Source organism: Euleptes europaea, chromosome 10 (genome assembly GCF_029931775.1).
Source record: "Euleptes europaea isolate rEulEur1 chromosome 10, rEulEur1.hap1, whole genome shotgun sequence".
NCBI classification, from domain to species: Eukaryota; Metazoa; Chordata; class Lepidosauria; order Squamata; family Sphaerodactylidae; genus Euleptes; species Euleptes europaea.
This window is the reverse complement of record NC_079321.1, coordinates 38764085-38783516: the sequence shown is the minus strand read 5'-3', so window position 1 is coordinate 38783516 and position 19432 is coordinate 38764085. Positions and strand designations below refer to the sequence as shown.

At 40.3% G+C, this 19432-nt stretch overlaps 1 protein-coding gene across 1 annotated transcript in view; it reads right to left on the bottom strand.

Moving 5' to 3' along the window:
• Positions 1-8064: 8064 nt before the first annotated feature.
• The window catches only part of AGPAT5 (1-acylglycerol-3-phosphate O-acyltransferase 5), a 30333-nt gene continuing 18965 nt past the window's right edge, over positions 8065-19432 (bottom strand). The window contains exons 6-8 of the mRNA XM_056856491.1: positions 18462-18623; positions 9928-10051; positions 8065-8396 (exon numbers count right to left, since the gene is read on the bottom strand). Of these exons, the coding sequence (XP_056712469.1) occupies positions 8171-8396; positions 9928-10051; positions 18462-18623 (512 nt within the window). The 3' untranslated portion in view covers positions 8065-8170. The remainder of the gene's footprint in view (positions 8397-9927; positions 10052-18461; positions 18624-19432) is intronic.

The following is a 19432-nucleotide window of genomic DNA, read 5'->3' as shown; positions in this document are numbered from 1 at the left end:
CAGGGAATAAAGGAGGCTAAAGCGACCATGCGTTTTCGCCCCATGTGGAATAACAGCTACACAGGTCAGTGGGTTACAGTGATGAAGGGGAAGTTGTGCGCCTCATAATTGCAGTCCACCTGACTATTACTCCAAGTAGCTCCCATAACCCTGGGAATCACATTTCCCTTGGTCAGAAGGGACTCCTGGGGGCAGGGGAAAGATTCATGACGGTCAGCATCTTCTGCTAACATCACTGTATGCAGCCAAAAGCCTTTTTAAAAACAAAACAAAAAGAGGATTACTCCCAGAGAGGTAACTGTTACAGAAGAAGTTCACTACAACAATGTATAAAAGGTTTAGCTGTTGTTACTAAGTTGTTGCAAAGAAATTTTGATTGCGTTGAAACATCACAACTTTTAACACAAGGTAAACATGTATGTAAATGACTAAAAAAAATAAGAGATTTTAAAAATGAAGGCCACTAATGCTAGATAGTTTCCACGTTACAATTTGGGTCAGAGACAGTGATCATTCAAGACAGTTTGTTCCAGTTTCAATATTTACTTATGATTGTACACTTTCAAAATCAATAGAGTGATCCTTTGAAAGAGGTTTCTACTGGAATGCATGTTTAACTTAATTTTGGCATCAGCTCTTAGTTTCCATAATGCGAGCAATAGAATCTCTCCCATAACTACAGATCATGACCCTTTCATGAGAGAGAGATTTTGTGTTTAAACTGACAGGAGTCGCTGCCAGATCACTTGCCAAAGAAACATTTATATGAACGACAAGATACAGAACACAAATACCCCAAATCAAAGTACATATCACTTGTAATAATAAAGTGGCTAGCCCGTTATAACAAAAGCAAACTCAAAAACAAGGTAGGCATTTCTACGTACATAATCAAGTACACAGAAAAATGTGCCTTTGCTTCTGCTATGTGTGGCCTCACCTCCTGTGGTGGCCTTTGTAAATTAACCACAAGAATACTCCCCCCTCCCCAAATCTGATGAGGACTACATATGTTTAAGGAACACAGAATGGCGAGAATCAGTTTGAGAGTTTACAGAATCCAGGAGGGAAAGATTTATTGGGGATTTCCAAATTGTTTTATCCTCCTGAGATTCCTCAGTGGGCCCCACCTGGTTTCCAATGCAAACCACTTACGGTAAGTTTGTCTCTGGTACTCTGTATTTGGTAAAACACCCCGCATTCTAGCATAACTGACAAGTGCCTCCCAAAGTTGACATTCATATTTACTTGATCTCTGTAAAAGCTTTGACATAAATGCACCCAAACCAGGACAGCTATTTAACAAGCTGTATACTGGGGAAAACATGTGAATCAAAACGAACATGTAGATGGGGGGGGGGGTCTTTCCCCAATTGTTTGAAAAAGTCCATACAATTGTCACCATCTGTTTGGTTGCTCAATTCATACACTTTTCACAGCAGGATGGGGCTGTACCATAAAGCAGTTCCTGTTTCTGAGATTGTACAAATGTGAGGAGTTGGAAGAGGAGTTGACCATTTTGCATTTTCTCCAAGGTCCAGGGTGTGAACAATGGGAATGAATAAGCTTCCTTTGCATATTAAATTAAGCGCACCTAGCACCCACCTGGCAAACCTTGGGAACTTTAAATCTCATCAACTGTGGGCAATCAAGGTTATTCAGGAGAGTCACAGCTATTCTCCTGCATATCTGATTCCCAGACAGTCACCAGACACCCATGGGAGATTGAGGAAACTTCCATTTGCTTACACCCATCCTGAGAAACCCCTCAGACATCCCCTCACATTCTAATGCCTATACAGAACAATCACCAGCCATCAATTATACAATCACACAGGTGTTCTTTCGCTTCTCTTCCTCTCATTTGTCTGGACCTTGAAGGAGCAATCTAAGTTCTTTGTCCCTGGTAAAGTTCCCTTTGCCAGTTACCTCATACCACCTCAGAACCCATTTTGAATATAAACATTAGTCCTTGTGACATTCATTGTGTGTGTGTCTTGGATCCTAACACTCATTCCCTGCTTGCATGTAGAGTTACTCACTTTGCTCCCAGAAACACTGGTTAATTTCTCCCTCTAGAGCTGCTTTCGTCAGACGTTGCTCTTTTAGATCAGTAAATATCACCCAAAACCTAATTCTATTTCCCATCCCTCCACCCTTTACTTTCCTTAGCTCTTGGTTTGAATTATGTGTGTGTGTTTAGTGTATGCTTGAAAGTGTCTTATAATACCCCATTTTATTTGAATAACTGCCTCTTTGTCAAGAGTTTTCCAAGGGACTTATCCCTGTATACAAAGATTTAAAAAATCCCTAAGTTACCCCTACCTCTTGCAAAGCTCTGTCTCCAACGCTAATTCCCCCAACTAAATCGGAGATAATCAGTTTGGGTAACGAAGTGGGGCCCCTGCCCACCTAAGCTTTTGATTGGCTGTGCAGATTAAATTAATACTGCTTCATCAGCAGCTGCCACCAGTGTTGGTTTTATTCTCTCACACCCCTCTTTCCCAGTATATATTTTAATTACTGCTTTTGTTCCCTGCATTTGGGCTTCTGCTGTGTGGCCTCACCTCCTGTGGTGGCCATTTTGTGGTTGTGCCTACCACCCTGTGTCAGGATTCCAAGGGTGCCCAAAAAATCAAAAGGGTTGGGGGCCACTTGTTTAGAATATGAAGAATCACACTGAGCCATATTCTAAGATATTTTATCTTTTACAAGGGGGAGACTTGCAGGGAGCATCTCACTTTTCACTCCCCCACTATTTCCTCTTTCCCTTCCCTGAAAGCCTCCATAGCCTCACCTTTCCCTACTTCCTTCTATCCTTCCCACCCACCAGCAACCCTACCTTCACCTGCCCCCCTTGTCTTCAGGTCTCCCTCCTTCTCTATCTCTGGCAGCCTCTCCCTGGGAAAACTGTCCGAGGTAGGAGCCCAACCACCATACTTACCGTGGCTCGCCAGTCTGATGAGCTGTCCAACGTTGGGTCCCTTGGAATCCAGGGCTTCCCCCGGCTTCCACTATTATGATGAGCTGAAGCAGCTGCCACTAGTGCTATAGTGGCTCCACGCAGGAGCCAGCAGCACAGGCTCCAATTAGGCCGAACAACTCCTTTGGTGTCAACAGTGATGTGCCAGAGCAGCCCTGCCCTGGAGAATCTGGGCCATCTCAGACAGTAGACTATGGGGCCATATCTTCCTCAGGTCTTAGGAGAGCTGGCCTGGGATAAGCAGGGGGTGGGCAAGGCAGGAAAGGAGAGGGACCAGGCAGGACAATCATTGGAGGGAGTCCTGACTGCTTGGCAGGAGTCCCATTCTGGAAAGCATTGGCAGATGCTAGGGCAAGCCCACCCCCAGGAAACCATTGATTAGACAGGCCAGGGTGAGGTTGGAAAGAAGAGCCAGGCCACTCCCACAGTGTCTGGTGAGATGAAGGTGGCTGGAAAGGCAGGGCCTGAGGGCTCTGTGAACCTCCCTCCACTCTGTATTCTGAGACCTTCAGCAAGGCCCACTGGAAGAAAGAGGCCCTGGAGGGCAAAACAGACCAGACCCACCCAGGGAAAGAAGGACCGAACACTCACTTTTCCCTGAACCCCCCTCAATTTCCTCTTTCCCTCCTCCTGGCAGCCCCCAGATCTTCACCTTTCCCTGCTTCCCTCTCCTTCCCACACACCTATCCACCCACCAACTTTTTATCTGCCCCATCTTCAGCTATATTTATTATTTACTTCATTTATGTCCCACCTTTCCTCCAATGGAGACCCAAAACAGCTTACATCATTTTCCTCTCCTCCATTGTATCACAACAAACCTGTGAGGTAGGTTAGCCTAGGAGTATATGACTAGCCCAAACTAATCACGTGAGATTCTAAGATAGAGTGAGAATTTGAACCTAGGTCTCTCAGATCCTAATCTGAAACTCTAACCACTACACCCCACCAGCTTTTGTGGGGAGGCTGCTGTTGAAGAGTAGCAAGCACTTAGTCCTAGGTGAGTCATACACAACTTGTGTGCTAGGAAGTCACTTGGTAATTGCTGCCAGGCCTGGCTCCAACAAGCCCTCTCCTCAAAGGCTAATACAGGCCCTGGAAAGAACCCTGGCCCCTCCTCTGCCTTTTACTGAAAGAGCCCAAGGCTAGAACAGGGTGGCAATACTGTCATGGTTTCCTATCAATGGCCACTGAGGGCATTCATTTCTTAAAGCTACAGTCACTGCTTCTATTATTTTATGGGAGTTTAATTCCCCCCCCCCCATGGAAACTTGGAACATTTTTCAGGCCTGTAGAAAGATGTCTTGTCTGTTTGTGGCCTCAACCTTTGGATTCAAGTATCCACAGATTTAGCTGTGCTGAAAGTATCCACAGATTTATCTATGTTTCTCACTTCAGCATAGCTCTGTACTAAAGGGCATTACAATATTGGCTATTTTATTTTCCATCACTTTCCTAATAATTCCCAACATAGAGTCTGCCTTTTTCACTGCGGTTGCACAATGAGTTGACATTTTCATCAAGCTTTCTACTACATTCCCGACATCTCTGCCAATCTTAGTCTCAACCATTGGTTCACCAATATGTGGAACCGGTATGAAAAAGCATGCATGTTCCAATGCTAAATCCTCTATGTACTATGTCTCAGTATCTATAAGCTTGCTGGGTTTAATCCAGTGAAGGATTTGTCTATGGAGAACAACTTTCTCACCTCCCACTGCAACTAAAAACATCCCCTAGAAATTTGCCCATCTCCCAGGAAGAACAGTTTGGGGGCATTTGATTTTGTAAACATGTTCACAACTGGTCTTACCTCCTTGGAGTCAAAGTGGCTAACAAAGCAACATGCTGCAGACTCATTCTGGGCTGTATTGGGAGGGGCATGGCAAGAAAGCTGTGAACTGTGGATAGAAATCCTTCATTGGCTCCAAGCAGTTGTATGTACCCAGTCTCTTTCACCCTCACAATTTGGAAGGTTGTGTCCTACAATAAAATAGTGATTTCTACAATGTGCACAAGTTACATAAAGTGAACACCTTTACAAAACTTGTCATTTTCATAATTTATTCTGCAGGTTTTATCATTTCACAGAACTGATGCTGATTTTGCTGATCACGGCAAAAGGGCAAGGAACTATTTTGTAGGTCCTTAAGGTGCTACTGTACTCTGGTTTGGTTATGCAGGACAATGAAGCCTGACTTCTACCACTGGAAACATTTTTTGTGTGTGACAGATCTAAGCACAAAACCACTGCCACACTCTTCAAATGTATATCAAGGGAGATCTAAAATGCTGAATAGCCATATTGCCTTTTAAAAATATAAATTAGCTTCTGCGTCTTGTCAAATGGCAAGCAATCCTTCAAACAAATTAATGCCACTTCTAAAATAAACAAGTTTAGGAGAACTTGCATCAGCAAGCCATGATGTTAAGTTTAAAATAAGCTTCATATAGGGAACTGTTTGTGTTCTGGATAATTTGACATTAGGATCAGCCCTAAGTTTCTAGTTATTAAATTCCCAAACAGTTGTTCTGCCTCACTGAGGTTAAGCAGTGTAATTTGGTTTTAGGTTCTTGGATTGTTAGATAAGCAAACAAAAATTGTTAATGTTGACAGTTAAGTTGAAAGACAGCCCTACAGGTCTAGGGCGCTGCACGTGACAGTATATCATTAGCTTTTAAGGGCACCTCTTCTGGTATCTCTGTCATGCAACACAATGGGCAAGATCCAAAGGTGTACCTTTTTGGGCAGAAGGCACTTCTACTTCAACAAAGGCTTATGAGCCCATGACTTCCATTTGAGTTTCAGCCTCACACACTCTCCTGTAAGGATCCTTCCACTCTCAGGAGTAGGGTGTGTGTTTTTGTGGTTTTTTTGGCAATTTAGGGGGCTGCAGAAGACATGGTAAATATCCATTCTATCAGTGGAACAACTGCTCATGGTTCTTTGTATCTAAAGCACTGTTTCAGATAGTTTCTAACCAGGTCTTTCTGTTAACCAGAAAGTCAGATTTAGTTAACACGATTGAGCTAAAAGTCAAAACGATTAATTGTATTTAATATTTGAAATAAAAATGTGCAGGATACTTACAGAAATGCACAAGAACAAAGGCCCTGCTTACTCGTTCCTGACTGAGTCAGAAACATTTACTGTTTTAAAAATCTAAGATGCTTCACAATTTTTGTTGTGATGGACCTTAAAACAGTTCAAGTCCCATTAAAGGTAGCAGAAGATGCATATGAAAAATTCATAAAAGGTAAAAATAGCCTCTGATATTTCACTTTACGGTGGAATCTTGGTTTGTTTAATATAAAGCAACAAGTATAGGTAGGATCCTTTCCCCTACTTAGTACAGAAAAATTAGCCCCTTAACATCAGGAAATAGCTTTCCCAATACATTGCTAAACATAATAGCTACAAGAATCAATGACTCTTAAAAACGTATTTGTGAACACAGGAGAATATACATTTCCCACTAATATTCTACAGTGCAAACTGCGTACCTCAGTTTCATAGTTTCAGCCTATCAGATGTGCACACCAACTGTGAAAGCTTTGAAAGTATTCCAAAATTACAGTGTTAGTGCTCTGACCATGAAACGTTAGGTTAAATTCAAAACCAGTAGACAAAGGCACATACTTTACATTTTGGCAATAACATGAGGATGTTCCTTGTTATCATAAAATACAATCTTGGCTGCACAGCAGCATTGCTTACTGCAGTACTCAGCCATTTGCTTCCATATGACTAAGGATCACTTCACACTTGGCATTCCCCTCCTTTGATTCCTGACTGGAATACTCGCAGCAAATATATACTATACATCTCTTTATAAAAGATGTAATCTTATCCACAATGATTATCTTGCGTGAAGCCATCCTGACGTATCAGGAAACTTTGGAATGTTCACCACTGTTTATGGCACACATACTATAAGTCAGCAATAGCTTGGCTGAAGAATTCCAACAAGCACTTCAGGGAATCTAGCATAGGCAGATTACAAATAATTTTCCCTCAGTTAGACTTAATATATGAACATATTGCATTAAAGTAATTTATACACCAAGGGGTGTTCAAAAAAGCAAGAGATCTGCTGGGAAAATTAAAACAGCAACAGGTTTTGTGAACAAAACTAAAGTCAGTTGACAATATAATGCAATCAAAATATCATTTAACTTATTTTTGTCTCCCCTCCTTTTCGACTTTAAAACAATTGTTTGTGTTCGACCATTTTATTTGCAAAGTTGGGGAAGATTTAGATTAAAATAAAAAATCAAGACGTTGGTAGATATTAGCTTCAGTTTTTAGTTGTGAATGAAAGAACAAGACTCAGGCAGGGGGAAAAATACACCGGGGTGGATCTTAACAGCTTTTCACTGGTAGAAGCAACTTTCCCTTCAGACTCCCAAAAGGCTATGCAGGACCAGACAACCTGCTAGAGAAAAAGTATCAGCAAATACATTCACTGGTCCACTTGAGCTACTTATCTATAAACAAATAAGAGTTTAATCCAAACTTCCGTGAACAAAACAAATCAGCTGCAGCATTCTATGTGCCTTCCTGCCCCCCAGCAGCCTTCTGGCCTCTGAAAATCTGCTGCTGAGGGTTAGGTTACTTTCCAAAATACTACACAAGGCAGCATGAAAAGCTACAAGGGGGAAAAATTCTACCAAGCATGGCCGTCTTCGCTCTTGCAGGACTGGAGGAAGCTCCATTAATAATCAAAAAGCTGGCATGAGAATATGGGAGAATATGACAGATTTCCCCTCTTGCTGCAGTTCCACATGGTATCCTTTTCAGGAGGGTCTTCCAGCTCCAGCAGCAGCTTTTCCAGGGGCCAGGGGCACTGGGGAACGTATAAGAAGTTGTTTCTGCTACAGCTCGTTCCGTTGGCCAAAGCACTGAACCCAATCCATATTTTGTTAATCATGTGCAGATAGGTCAACCACTAATGGATGGGGGGAAAGTGTGTTAAAACAGAACAGCTCCTCTGCTGCACTTCTTGAAAAAAAAATTAGGAGCACAATTACATATCAATTATTTTCCCCTATGGTCATAGGTCAAAAGTCGCAATTTTATCCAAAGTTCCATTAATAAGGCTTTATTTAACATTTCATTATAAATTCATGAAAGAGTTTTATGTGATGTGCAAGACAGGACAAGGAGTGTCAGACTGTACGGTCTCCTTACACTGTAACACTGACCCACAGCCAGCCAAATAAAGTCCCATATATCCATGTTTTCACGTAAAGTTTTCTTCCAGATTCTGTCAGTAACATACTAGCAGTCAGGCCAGTTAAAAACAGTAAAGATGGCAAAGTTTTCTTGAGGCTTAGTTTGGAATGAACACATTTCCCAGGGAACTTGTATCTTCTTTTAGAATCTTTTGCATCATAGAATTCTATTAGTAACCTAAGAGCAAAGAAAGAGTAAGAACATACACAGCACAAAGTCACATATGTATACCATATCACTTTTGGATAGGAACCTCCTTCAAAGGTTTCCTCATAATTATCACAATTTATCATTTCATTCTGTTGTTTAAGAACTATTCGGTACCACAAACTAGGACTTCAGATCCTTATATGTAATTATAACACAACTGAAATCAATAGACCTCACAAATTATTGTGGCCATATCTAGCTGGGAGTTAACACAACCCTTTAGTGCAAACACTGTTAGTGTTTCATCAGTTCGTCCCTCAACAACGATTACCTATTCCCCTTTCCCATCTAGTATTTAAACAAGTGGAACATTATGTGGAACAAAGGTTTGAGCCTCAAAGTTTTTCCCCCAGGCAGACTTTTTGAGTGGACTTTATGCTAGACACTGAGAACTACACAGCTGAAAGAAACATGGCGGCCCTGTATTAAATTCTCTAGTTAAAAACATCTACCTCACCAGATCATTATGACATGCATTATCCTGACTCATGCCATTGACTGTAATTAGTGATGATAGGGAGTACCCAGTGAGATGATGTGGTAGATTCTGCTGCATGTTACTGTGTGTCTCTGTGTGGACTCATCACAGGGTTGCTGTTTCTATTAGCAGTCGTGTGTGCCTTATAACATATTGTGCTACTGAAAGAGGCCTAAAGTAATGCTTGGGACATGGTGCCCTGATCTGAATCACACTGACTTAAGTCATCAAGGGAAAAAAAGACAGGTTTAAAAGTTCACTGTGTTCCAGTGTTTCAATTTCATGCACTCTTCCTTTGAAGCAAGGAGTTGTCCTACAGCAGAAGATATGTGCCCTGTTTGTACCAGAAGGCTGCTTCTTACATCAGAGGAAGATTATATCTGCTTTACATCAAGTTTCCAATGTTCTAAAATATATACTTTTTTTTAACAATGGCTACAAAAAAGTTATCCGTCCTTGCTTAGAACAAACAGCAAAGAGATTTATTAACATCTCACAACAGCAATGCTAGTCAAATTCATGATTTCTCACTTAACACCCGATGACCTGATAACTGGAAAATCATCCTCACACCTAATGTGGATAAAACGTTTTAGCACTCACAAGCAGCTTGAGTAAATAGAATTGGTGATTCTGGACCAGTCAGGCTCTCTCAGCCTAACGTATCTCACAGGGTTGTTCTCAGGATAAAATGCAGCAGAGACGAAACACAAACACAGCCCTGAACTCCTGAGGGTGGGAGGGAAGGCCAGGATAAACTTGGGGGAACTAAAAGCTATTCATCTTGATAGATTTAATATTTATTTCCATCGGTCCAACCTGAAGTTTTAAAACGGACTTTTATGGGTTTTTTCTATAATTGTTGTTTTTATCATTTTTAAAAATGTTTTATTTATATGGTAAAGCCGCCCTGAATTCAGCAAGGGACAAAGGCATCTAATAAATGTTTAAAATAATTAAATAACTTCAGACTAGACCAATGGTGCTGTAAATCCAGTACAGTGAATTTCCACTACTTACTTATCCTTGATTTCAAAACGTTCATGAAGCCATCTTCTCATGTACATCTGTTCTTTTGGAATATCCTTTAGATCAATTCGATCAACATAAATATGGATTTTTGGGCACTCCTTACAAAGAAAGTCTGAAAACCCAAATGGATACAATCAATATCTCAGTCCAGGTTATATATAATCAATATTTATAGAAAGGAACCCATTTTCACCCCTACTATTGCAAATACATAGTAGGATTAGAATCCCACCTCAAAGCTGGCTGCTGTGCACCATTTTGCATCACTTGTTCATGCGTGGTGGGGGGAAAAACAGGAGGGGACTGAGAAGGAACAATAGTCATCATCTCATATGAACACTGGGTTGGAACCAATGTATCTGTTCTTCTAATGACCCAGCATTCTTCCATTGCCCTGAGTGTTCTTCTGGCAGAAGAGGCATGGCGCATTAGCACAAGACTCTTTGCACCAACAGAAAACTTCTGGTGTCAGAGACTCTACCATCAGTAGGATTGTTGATCACTTATGATACTTATTTCTTTTGGAGATCATTCAGAGTACCATGCTTGCTTTATATATGTTTATATCACTTCCAATCTAACACAATAGTTGAAAGTGGGTTTTCCATAGATTCCATGCACATTAACTCCTCCCCCTCTCATTATGGATCATGGGTTTGATTCTCCCAGCTTTTCCACTCAAGCTCAACCAAATCCCCTCCTTACTATAGTCCCTGCCCCACAGGGTGTTTTTGCACAGTGGCCCCATAACCCCCAGCATAGCCTTTTTCAGTGGTCAGGTATCTCCAGTGGAGAAGCTGGTTGGATCCAATATCATGGCTGCAAAAGAAACACGCACAAGACGAAGCCACACTTTGGGAGTACACATAATTTAAGACAATCCACTTGATCTTGAGAATCACAATACCAGGATGGAAGGGATACTTAGGAATTCCAAGGCAACAAATTTATAGCCTCCTGGAACTGTATGGAATCTTAGGTATACTACATGAAAACTTTCAAGTATTAATGTAGACAAAATACTTGAACATAAATGGGTGGTGTATGTCCCATTACTAACAATATTTCTAACAAGACTAACAATAATACACCTATCTAACTGGATTTTAATATTTAATTCTGTCTAGCTTAATTATGGTTTGTGAGTTTTGGATATTGTTAACAAATGCAAGTCCAGGAATATAAGTCTCTAATAATTATTCTTCTGAAATGTTTAAAAAGGGAAATAAGTTTGAACACTGAATGTTTTGCTTTGCCTTTTCTGTTTGTGCAGTGCTTATGTGTTTGTATGTTAGAGAGAGGTTGCTGAAACTGAAAACTAATTCATATTTAAGTTCGCTAACGGGAACTAATTTGCAAAGGTGTCAGACAAGGATGTATTTTATCTCCCTATCATTGGGGGAATTAACAATTTGAGATATGCTGATGACACCACATTACTGACAGAAAACAGTGAAGACTTGAAACGACTACTGATGAAGGTTAAAGCACAAAGTGCCAAAGCATGATTACAGCTGAACAATCAAGATGACAAAAGTAATGACTACTGAGGAATTACACAACTGTAAGACTGACAATAAAGAAACTGAAATTGTTAAAAGATTTTCTGTTCCTTGGCTCAGTCATCAACCAAAAGGGAGACTGCAACCGAGAAGTCAGAAGGAGACTGAGAATGGGAAGGGCAGACATGAAGGAACTAGAAAAGATCCTTAAGAGTAAGGATGTGTTACTGACAACCAAGGTCAAGATAATTCATACTATAGTACTCCCCATTACTATGTATAGGTGTGAAAACTGGACCATGAAGAAAGCTGACAGGAAGAAAAGTTGATTAATATGAAATGTGCTGTTGGAGGAGAGTTTTACACATAACATAGGCTGCCAAAAAGACAAATACATGGTTTCTAGATCAAATCAAGTCTGAACTCTCCCTAGAAGCTTAAATTACTAAAGTGAGGCTATCGTACTTTGATCACATTATGAGAAGACAAATGTAATTAGAAAAGACAATAACGCCAGGAAAAGTTGAAGGCAGCAGGAAAAGAGGAAGACCTGAGGTGTATTGGCCCAATAAAGGAAGCCACGGCCCTCCATTTGCAAGAGCTGAGGAAGGCTGTTAATGACAGGATATTTTGGAGGTCATTAATTCATAGGGCTACCCACCATAAGTCAGAAGTGATGGCACTACACATACAACTTTGGAACAAATCAACACACTCTGGAGCTACCCATGAAAGTAAAACTGCTCCACATTTCCTCGTACAGGTTGAGCATCTCTTGTCCGGACTGCTCGGGAACAGAAGTGGTCCGTATCCTGGATCCTTCCATATATTGGAATATTTTGGAATGTTTGCATATACATAATGAGATAACTTGGGGGCTGGGACCCCATTTCATTTATGTTTTATATACACTTTATATACATAGCCTGAAAGTAATTTTAAACCATATTTTTAATAAATTGTGTGTACACTGAACATCAGAAAGCAAAGGTGTAAGTATCTCACCAGAATACCTGTATCAGCTGTTAAACACAACAACAAACTAACAACAGCAAAAACCATCATTGTAAACCATCTCAATAATATCCATCCAAACATTCAGTTTACCATGGAAAAAGAAATTGAGGGTAAACTCCCATTTCTTGATACCCTTGTCATCCGTAAAACAAACTTTCAGTTAGGTCACAAGGTCTACCGGAAACCAACTCACACGGATCGCTACTTACACAAGAACTCCAACCACCACCCCCGACAGAAAAGAGGAATAATCAAAACATTAATGGACCGTGCAAGACGGATCTGTGAACCACAGTTTTTCAAGGAAGAAATTAATCATCTAAATCACGCACTGCTAGCAAACGGCTATTCCAGAAATGAAATCAGAAGGGCCATTAAACCAAACAAAAATCAGAAAACTCAGGAAAAACTGCTCCCATAGGAAAGGTATTCTTGCCATTTATTAAAGGAGTCACTGATAGGATGGAAAAACTTTTGAAAAAACATAACCTACAAACAGTGTTTAAACCCACCAAGAAAATACAATAGATGCTACGATCAGCAAAAGACAAAAGAGACCCCCTCACCTCTGCAGGAGTATATCGTATACCTTGCAGTTGTGGACAGGTTTACATCGGGACCACACAACGCAGCATACAAACAAGATTAAAAGAACATGAAAGATACTGCAGACTTGGCCAACCTAAGAAATCAGCAGTGGCTGAACATGGACTGACCCAAACAGGACACAGGGTCTTATTCCAAGACACTGAAATACTGGACAATTCTACCAACTATTTTGTCAGATTGCACAGAGAAGCCATTGAAATTCATAAACATCAGCATAACTTTAACAGAAAAGAAGAGAGTTTAAGAATGAATAAGGCTTGGCTTCCTGTCCTGAAAACCTCCAGACTAACAAAGACTACAGTCCACAATAGCCATGCGGATTAGCCTTGGATTCCACATGTTAACAGATCAGGATACAATGGTTCCACATTAACATACCACACCCTCAGTAGCACATTATCTTGATACTTACAGGACAACAATTTGCATATTACCCTTAATACTTCGCAGGACAATGACTCAGCTTAAACCCAAACCCCTTCTGACTATATATTACTCTTCCTACACACTTGACAGTGGGAGACACTGTCCTTCAGTGTTACTCCTCTGAAGATGCCTGCCACAGCTGCGGGCGAAACGTCAGGAAAGAAAATACCAAGAACACGGTTACACAGCCCGGATAACCTACAAGAACCAACTAACAACGGCAAGTTTCCAGTCTCCACCTATGATGCAGTGTACACTGTATTTTATTGTTTTAGGTGAATCACTGAAAGCAGGCAGAACGGATCTGCATGCTGGCTCAAAGGGTCCCGTTTTTGGATCAGTCCAGATATGGGATGTCCAGATAAGGGATACTCTACCTGTAGTTAGATTTGCCTATTGAGAGATATGGTCTTCATGCAAGGTAGCTCAACTTGTCTGACATTTGAGAATACAAGTACAAATGTTTATACCTAGCCACAGTCAAGTAATACACAAACATGCAAAAACACTTGAACTGAGCCCTGACATCGACAGTCTTGTTTCTACGTAAGCAACCTTATTCAGCTAGATTTGTGTCTAGTAGCCCCTTAGAGTCCAACTACATTTTTGGGGTATGAACTTTTGTGAATCAAAGCTCCCTTCATCAGGTATCTGACAAAGGGAACTTTGACTCTCAAAAGCTTATACCCTGAAAATCTGGCTGGTCTCTACAGGGCTACTGAGCTCGAATCTAGCTGTTCTATTGCAGACCAACATGGTTACCCTCTGAAACAACCTTATTCAGAGTTCTGGACAGGCCCAAGCACAACTGTCCGCCAACCTGGAAAAGCGTAATGTAGACTCACAGTTCAGCCATGAAAGTGTTGCGGCCACCGCATTATGGATACTTTAAAGTGACATGCCCTATGGCAATTCTGCAACTTTTCTTTCCACACATGCAAGCCGCTACCAGAGAAACTATCATTTTCTTCCCTGTACTGTTTTGCTCTCTGCCTTAAAAAATCTTTTTTGTAAAAAAAGCAATTATTCAGTGTAGTTTCAAGAATAGTCAACTGGATATGATCAACAGCATCAAGAAACTATTTTAATTATGCAGTTCATCCTAGTGAGACCAAGCCATTTTTAAAGCCCCAATGTCACTGTAACCACTTAAGTTAACCAGTGGATAAAAACAATTTATAGCATTCCTGTGTTTGTGATGGAACAGCTGGATTCTATCATAGGAGCCACTAAAGGTTGATGGTAGTCCCATGACCCTTAATTTCACATCAGTTCAACTCCCCAAAGGCTTATGTAATTAAGCTACAAAACCTAAACCTTTTTGCAGCAATTCATTAAGGAAAATTACATCCAACTTTAGGAATACTGGCTTGAAATGCCAAGATTTGATGAGTTGCTTAATTGTTACAAAACTTGCCAGAAGGCTATTCTGGGATGTAGGAATAAAATAAAACTCTCCACATCAGGCAACATATTTTAGAATCATGCACTACCTCAAACTTTTGATTAGGAACAATTTTCGTATTGTGAAACAGAAACTGATTAGAATGTGTCAGGTGACCTCTCATGGGAACAAATGTGAAGAGCATTAAGGAAGCTGTAATAGTAATTTCAATCTCACGGAATAAAGGAACAGAAACTAATCAACAAGCATCTGTATTTGCTTTCAGAAACATCATAATAATGAGAAACTGAAAAAATGGGACACTTTAAGATCATTTAACTGGCAAGGATATTGAAAACATTAGTGCACTAAGATTCCAACTCTTAATACTTGTGTGTATTGTTATTCTTCAGACTCTTCTGCTGATTTCAGATCATCTGTATTTCCAAGAAAGGATGAAAAAGTAAAAAATAACATTGAACACAATAATGGAAAAGTATTACAGAATTGAAGAAAAATACCAGAAGGAAGCTAAAGATGTGATTGATTTTACAAGTGGATTTGTTGCGTTTCTAATGTACATTAGTTTAAACAGTTTAAAGGGGGAAAAAACTTAGGGGGTTACCGCACTTTGTATTCCCAGTGATGTATTAAGAATCTGAAAACGTTATAAAAAACATCGTTTTAAAAGGGTTTTTGGATACCATGGCTTATAAATGGTTGGAAGATGTCTTCACAGCTAAAGGGGCCAAACAAAGTGTGATAACGTTTTCAAACTCTTAATACATCGCTGGGAATATAAGTGCGGTAACCCCCTTAGAAGAACTTTAACTATATTTTGTTCTTGAAGTCATGTAGAGCTGACTAAAGCCTATTGGCATCAGAACTGGAAAATCTATTCTAGATCCCAATACAAAGAGGTCAGATGAATCTTGATAGGTCACCCACTTAAAAAAAGGGGGGGGGGAATCAGAAACTGGAAAAATTGGAAGTTTTGGAAAGCACTGAAAAATCCTCCAATGAAACAGCTCCTCTTTTGCAACGAACAGAATGGAAATTAATTTGGATCCAGAATAGCATTTCCATGGGCACAACCTTCCCATCTCTTGCTCCTACTGAAGCGCCAAATGCCCTCTGAAATATTGCTCAAGTGGAAGGACACCCCGGAATAGCAGAGGTATTTAGAGCTGCACTGCGGCAGGGGAGATAAAAAAAGTCACATTCTGTGGGCTGAAGTCCTTGTGTGCATGGAAACAGTATTCTGGATCCAAGCCAAGGTACTATTCACTCAAAATGAGTAGTATAAAGATTTTTGTATAAAACAATCTACAGCATAAGATAATAATCCCTGTGTATACTGTAGATATGAGGAAGGCACTGGCAAACCACCTCTGTTAGTCTCTTGCCATGAAAACCCCCCAAAAGGGGTCGCCTTAAGTCGGCTACGACTTGACGGCACTTTACACACATACTGTAGATATATACAGCATATCTTCAAGACATTTACTGTTTAAATGGGGCTAATTTTGTACATAATTGGCTATATTTCATATACACTACTGAATAGTGTACATATATTACTGAGCAGTTAAATATTATAAAGCTAAACATTACAAGTTAAATCACCTTCTAGTCCTATTAGGGTCAATCCGACCCTTATACTACCACTCCTCTGAGCAAAGTTAATTAATTAAATCTTTATATTCCACATTTCTTTTTGGCTCAAGTTTGAAGCCTTCCTCTATGATAGAGGTCTGTAAAATTATGCATGGCGTGCCGAGAGTGGACAGGGAGAAAGTTTTCTTTTTCCCATAATACTAGAACGCGAGATCATCTGCTGACGCTGACGGGTGAGAAACCCAAAACAAATGAAAGGAAGTATTTCTTCGCACAATGAATAGTTAAATTGTAGAACTCCCTGCCTTAGGATGTGTTGATGGCTGCCAACCTGGAAGGCTTTAATAGGGGAGTGGACATGTTCATGGAGGATAGGGCTATCCATGGTTACTAGTCAAAACGGATACTAGTCATGATGCATACCTATTCTCTCCAGGCTCAGAGGAGCATGCTGATTATGAATGTGTGTAGCCACTCAATATATTCAGCATTAATTATAGGGGCTGTTTGCAATTTATAATCAAAAGAGCATCTAATGGCACCTTACAGTTGCTTCAATAAGTGTATATGTTTTTGCTGCCCCAAAGCAGAACACCAACGACAGCCTTGAAAGATCCATTTGATGGGAAAATACCACAGTAACTCTATTAACAATATAGTCACTATAATTTTTTTAAGCTACTTGAAGGTGCCGAATAATAGCATAAAAATAAACTTCAATAAGGGCATACTAATGTTGATATTAGCCAGGGATTTCCATGTTTTGGGGAACTTTGGAAGCCACTGAAAATTTATAGTCACCACGATGATGCCTTTTTCCTCACTTGAGAGAGAAGCAAGCCCTTGTCTCTGTGCTTTGAGTACCTCCAAAATGCAGAGCAAGGCCAAGGAAGATCCCCATTTCTCTTCCGCATGGCTCCCAACTCAAGAGAAAGCATGCCAAACTCTCATGTGGAATAAAACTGTGGATCCCTGTTCTTAGCAGATATAATAAGATAACCACAGGGACAGCTGACTTAAATCTTGATAACTGCTGACAGTTGAAAAAGTTATTCTTAGACTCTGGAAAGATGAAGAAGTTCCAGATGTAAAAAAAGCATGTTCAGTATGCTAGAGGCAAAGTGCCATTGCTGAGTTGAAGACCAAAAATTATCATTTCAAAGCTATGGCTAAGATTTGCATGAGAGGAAGCTCTCTGCTTGTTGGAACAAAATGCTATACCTGTCATACAGTGAACATGCACAGAACATTAACATGAACTGTTTGTTCCTGCCAATTTTGCTATGATATTGAAGATAATGGACACATTTTTATATATGGGAAGTGATAAGGCTGGACTGAGCTCCCACAGAAAAACTTTTCAGTATGGAAAACAGTTCTTGCCTCCTGAAATGTTTGCTGCCATTCTCAACAGCAACTCTGACAGGATCTTTTTTTTCTGCGAGGCTACATGTACTAGCCAATTGTGGAGGGGGGTGTGTGTCATGAAGTCAGAGTGATAATGTCATAGTGCCACAAAAGCAGATTTGGCCGCATGGCCATGTCCCACCACTGTATCTGTGTCCTTTTGCCTTCAACTCTAACGGATATTTTTATCTTGTTCTGAAGATATTGAGAAGTGGAAGGGGGAGGGAGAGAAAAACCAAATAAGAGGCACCTGGTTGGGCCACTGTGTGAGCAGACTGCTGGACTTGATGGGCCTTGGTCTGATCCAGCAGGGCTTTTCTTATGTTCTTACTGCCATTTCTTTTTGCAGTGCACATACGGCATGTATATCACCAGGGACAAAAAAAAAATCCGTATTTTGCTACCTCCAAAACAGAGTGATTGTAAAGCATGCGGCAAGCTACAACACATGGCTAAGGGCCACAAATTGTACAAGGCTAGTCTAACATTATAGAAATCAAGTAATTACAAATTCATCTTGTGTAATGCCCTTGAGAGTTTGAACTAGATGATCTACTCACCTGTCATGGATGGTGCCACTTTTCTTTGACCTTTAAGGTCCACAGTACCTTCATATGCCACTGTAATGTCATAAACTGCATCGAAGTAATCTTTCAATGAGTCCACAGCAACATGTGTAGCCTTTACTCGTGGTGTAAGAACTTGTTTTAACACTGCAAGTTCTAAGGGAGAAAAAAAGTACACATACTGGAGAGGTATCACATAGAACGTATTAAGGGATACCCAGAAGAAAAAGTGGTTGCCATAGAATTTCCAGTCTACAGTTTCCAAATTATATATGAATATGTCATTTTGTCTGGTCTGCAGATGATGATATATTTTTAAAACTCTTTTTGCACACGGAGTTATTTGCTATAGGTTCTCTGGGCACTTTGGAAGATTCTAGGGATTTTATAGTTTATGCAGAATGCAAGGCTTCACTATCCCCTTAGGGCACTCTCACAGTTCGACGATTCTCTCACAGCCCTCCATGGCGCTCTGAGCAGGGCAAACAGCTTGACTCCATTTCTGGGCTAGATTTTTTGGAGTGCTACTGCTGCTTGCTGCTCTGGACACCTCTGCTGCCTGTTTGGGAAAACTTTGCTCTTCTGTGCTTGGCCATCTTCAGGACTGGTTTTCCCAAAGTGAGCTCTGTTCAATATTATTGTAAGTTTTTCTGTGTGTGTTTGTTTTTTTGCCTGGTGGGAGTTGTAGTGGGCAGGGGGAAACACACCATAGGGTTTACTTTATTTAAAAAACAACAACAATTATTAGGCTGACCTGGGCTCCAAAACAAGTGAAGCCAGTTGGTTAAAAAGTAGAGTTTAGACTGACCAAAAATTGAAGTCAGGTTTCAGAAAAACTAGGAATTATCGAAATTTTTGAAAGGAACACAAAACGCCCAGGCTTCACCTGTAGGCTTGAAAAAAAAAATTAACAGTTTATAAAAAAAGAATTCCATACTTGTGTCACAGGTTATAGTTACAAGTTT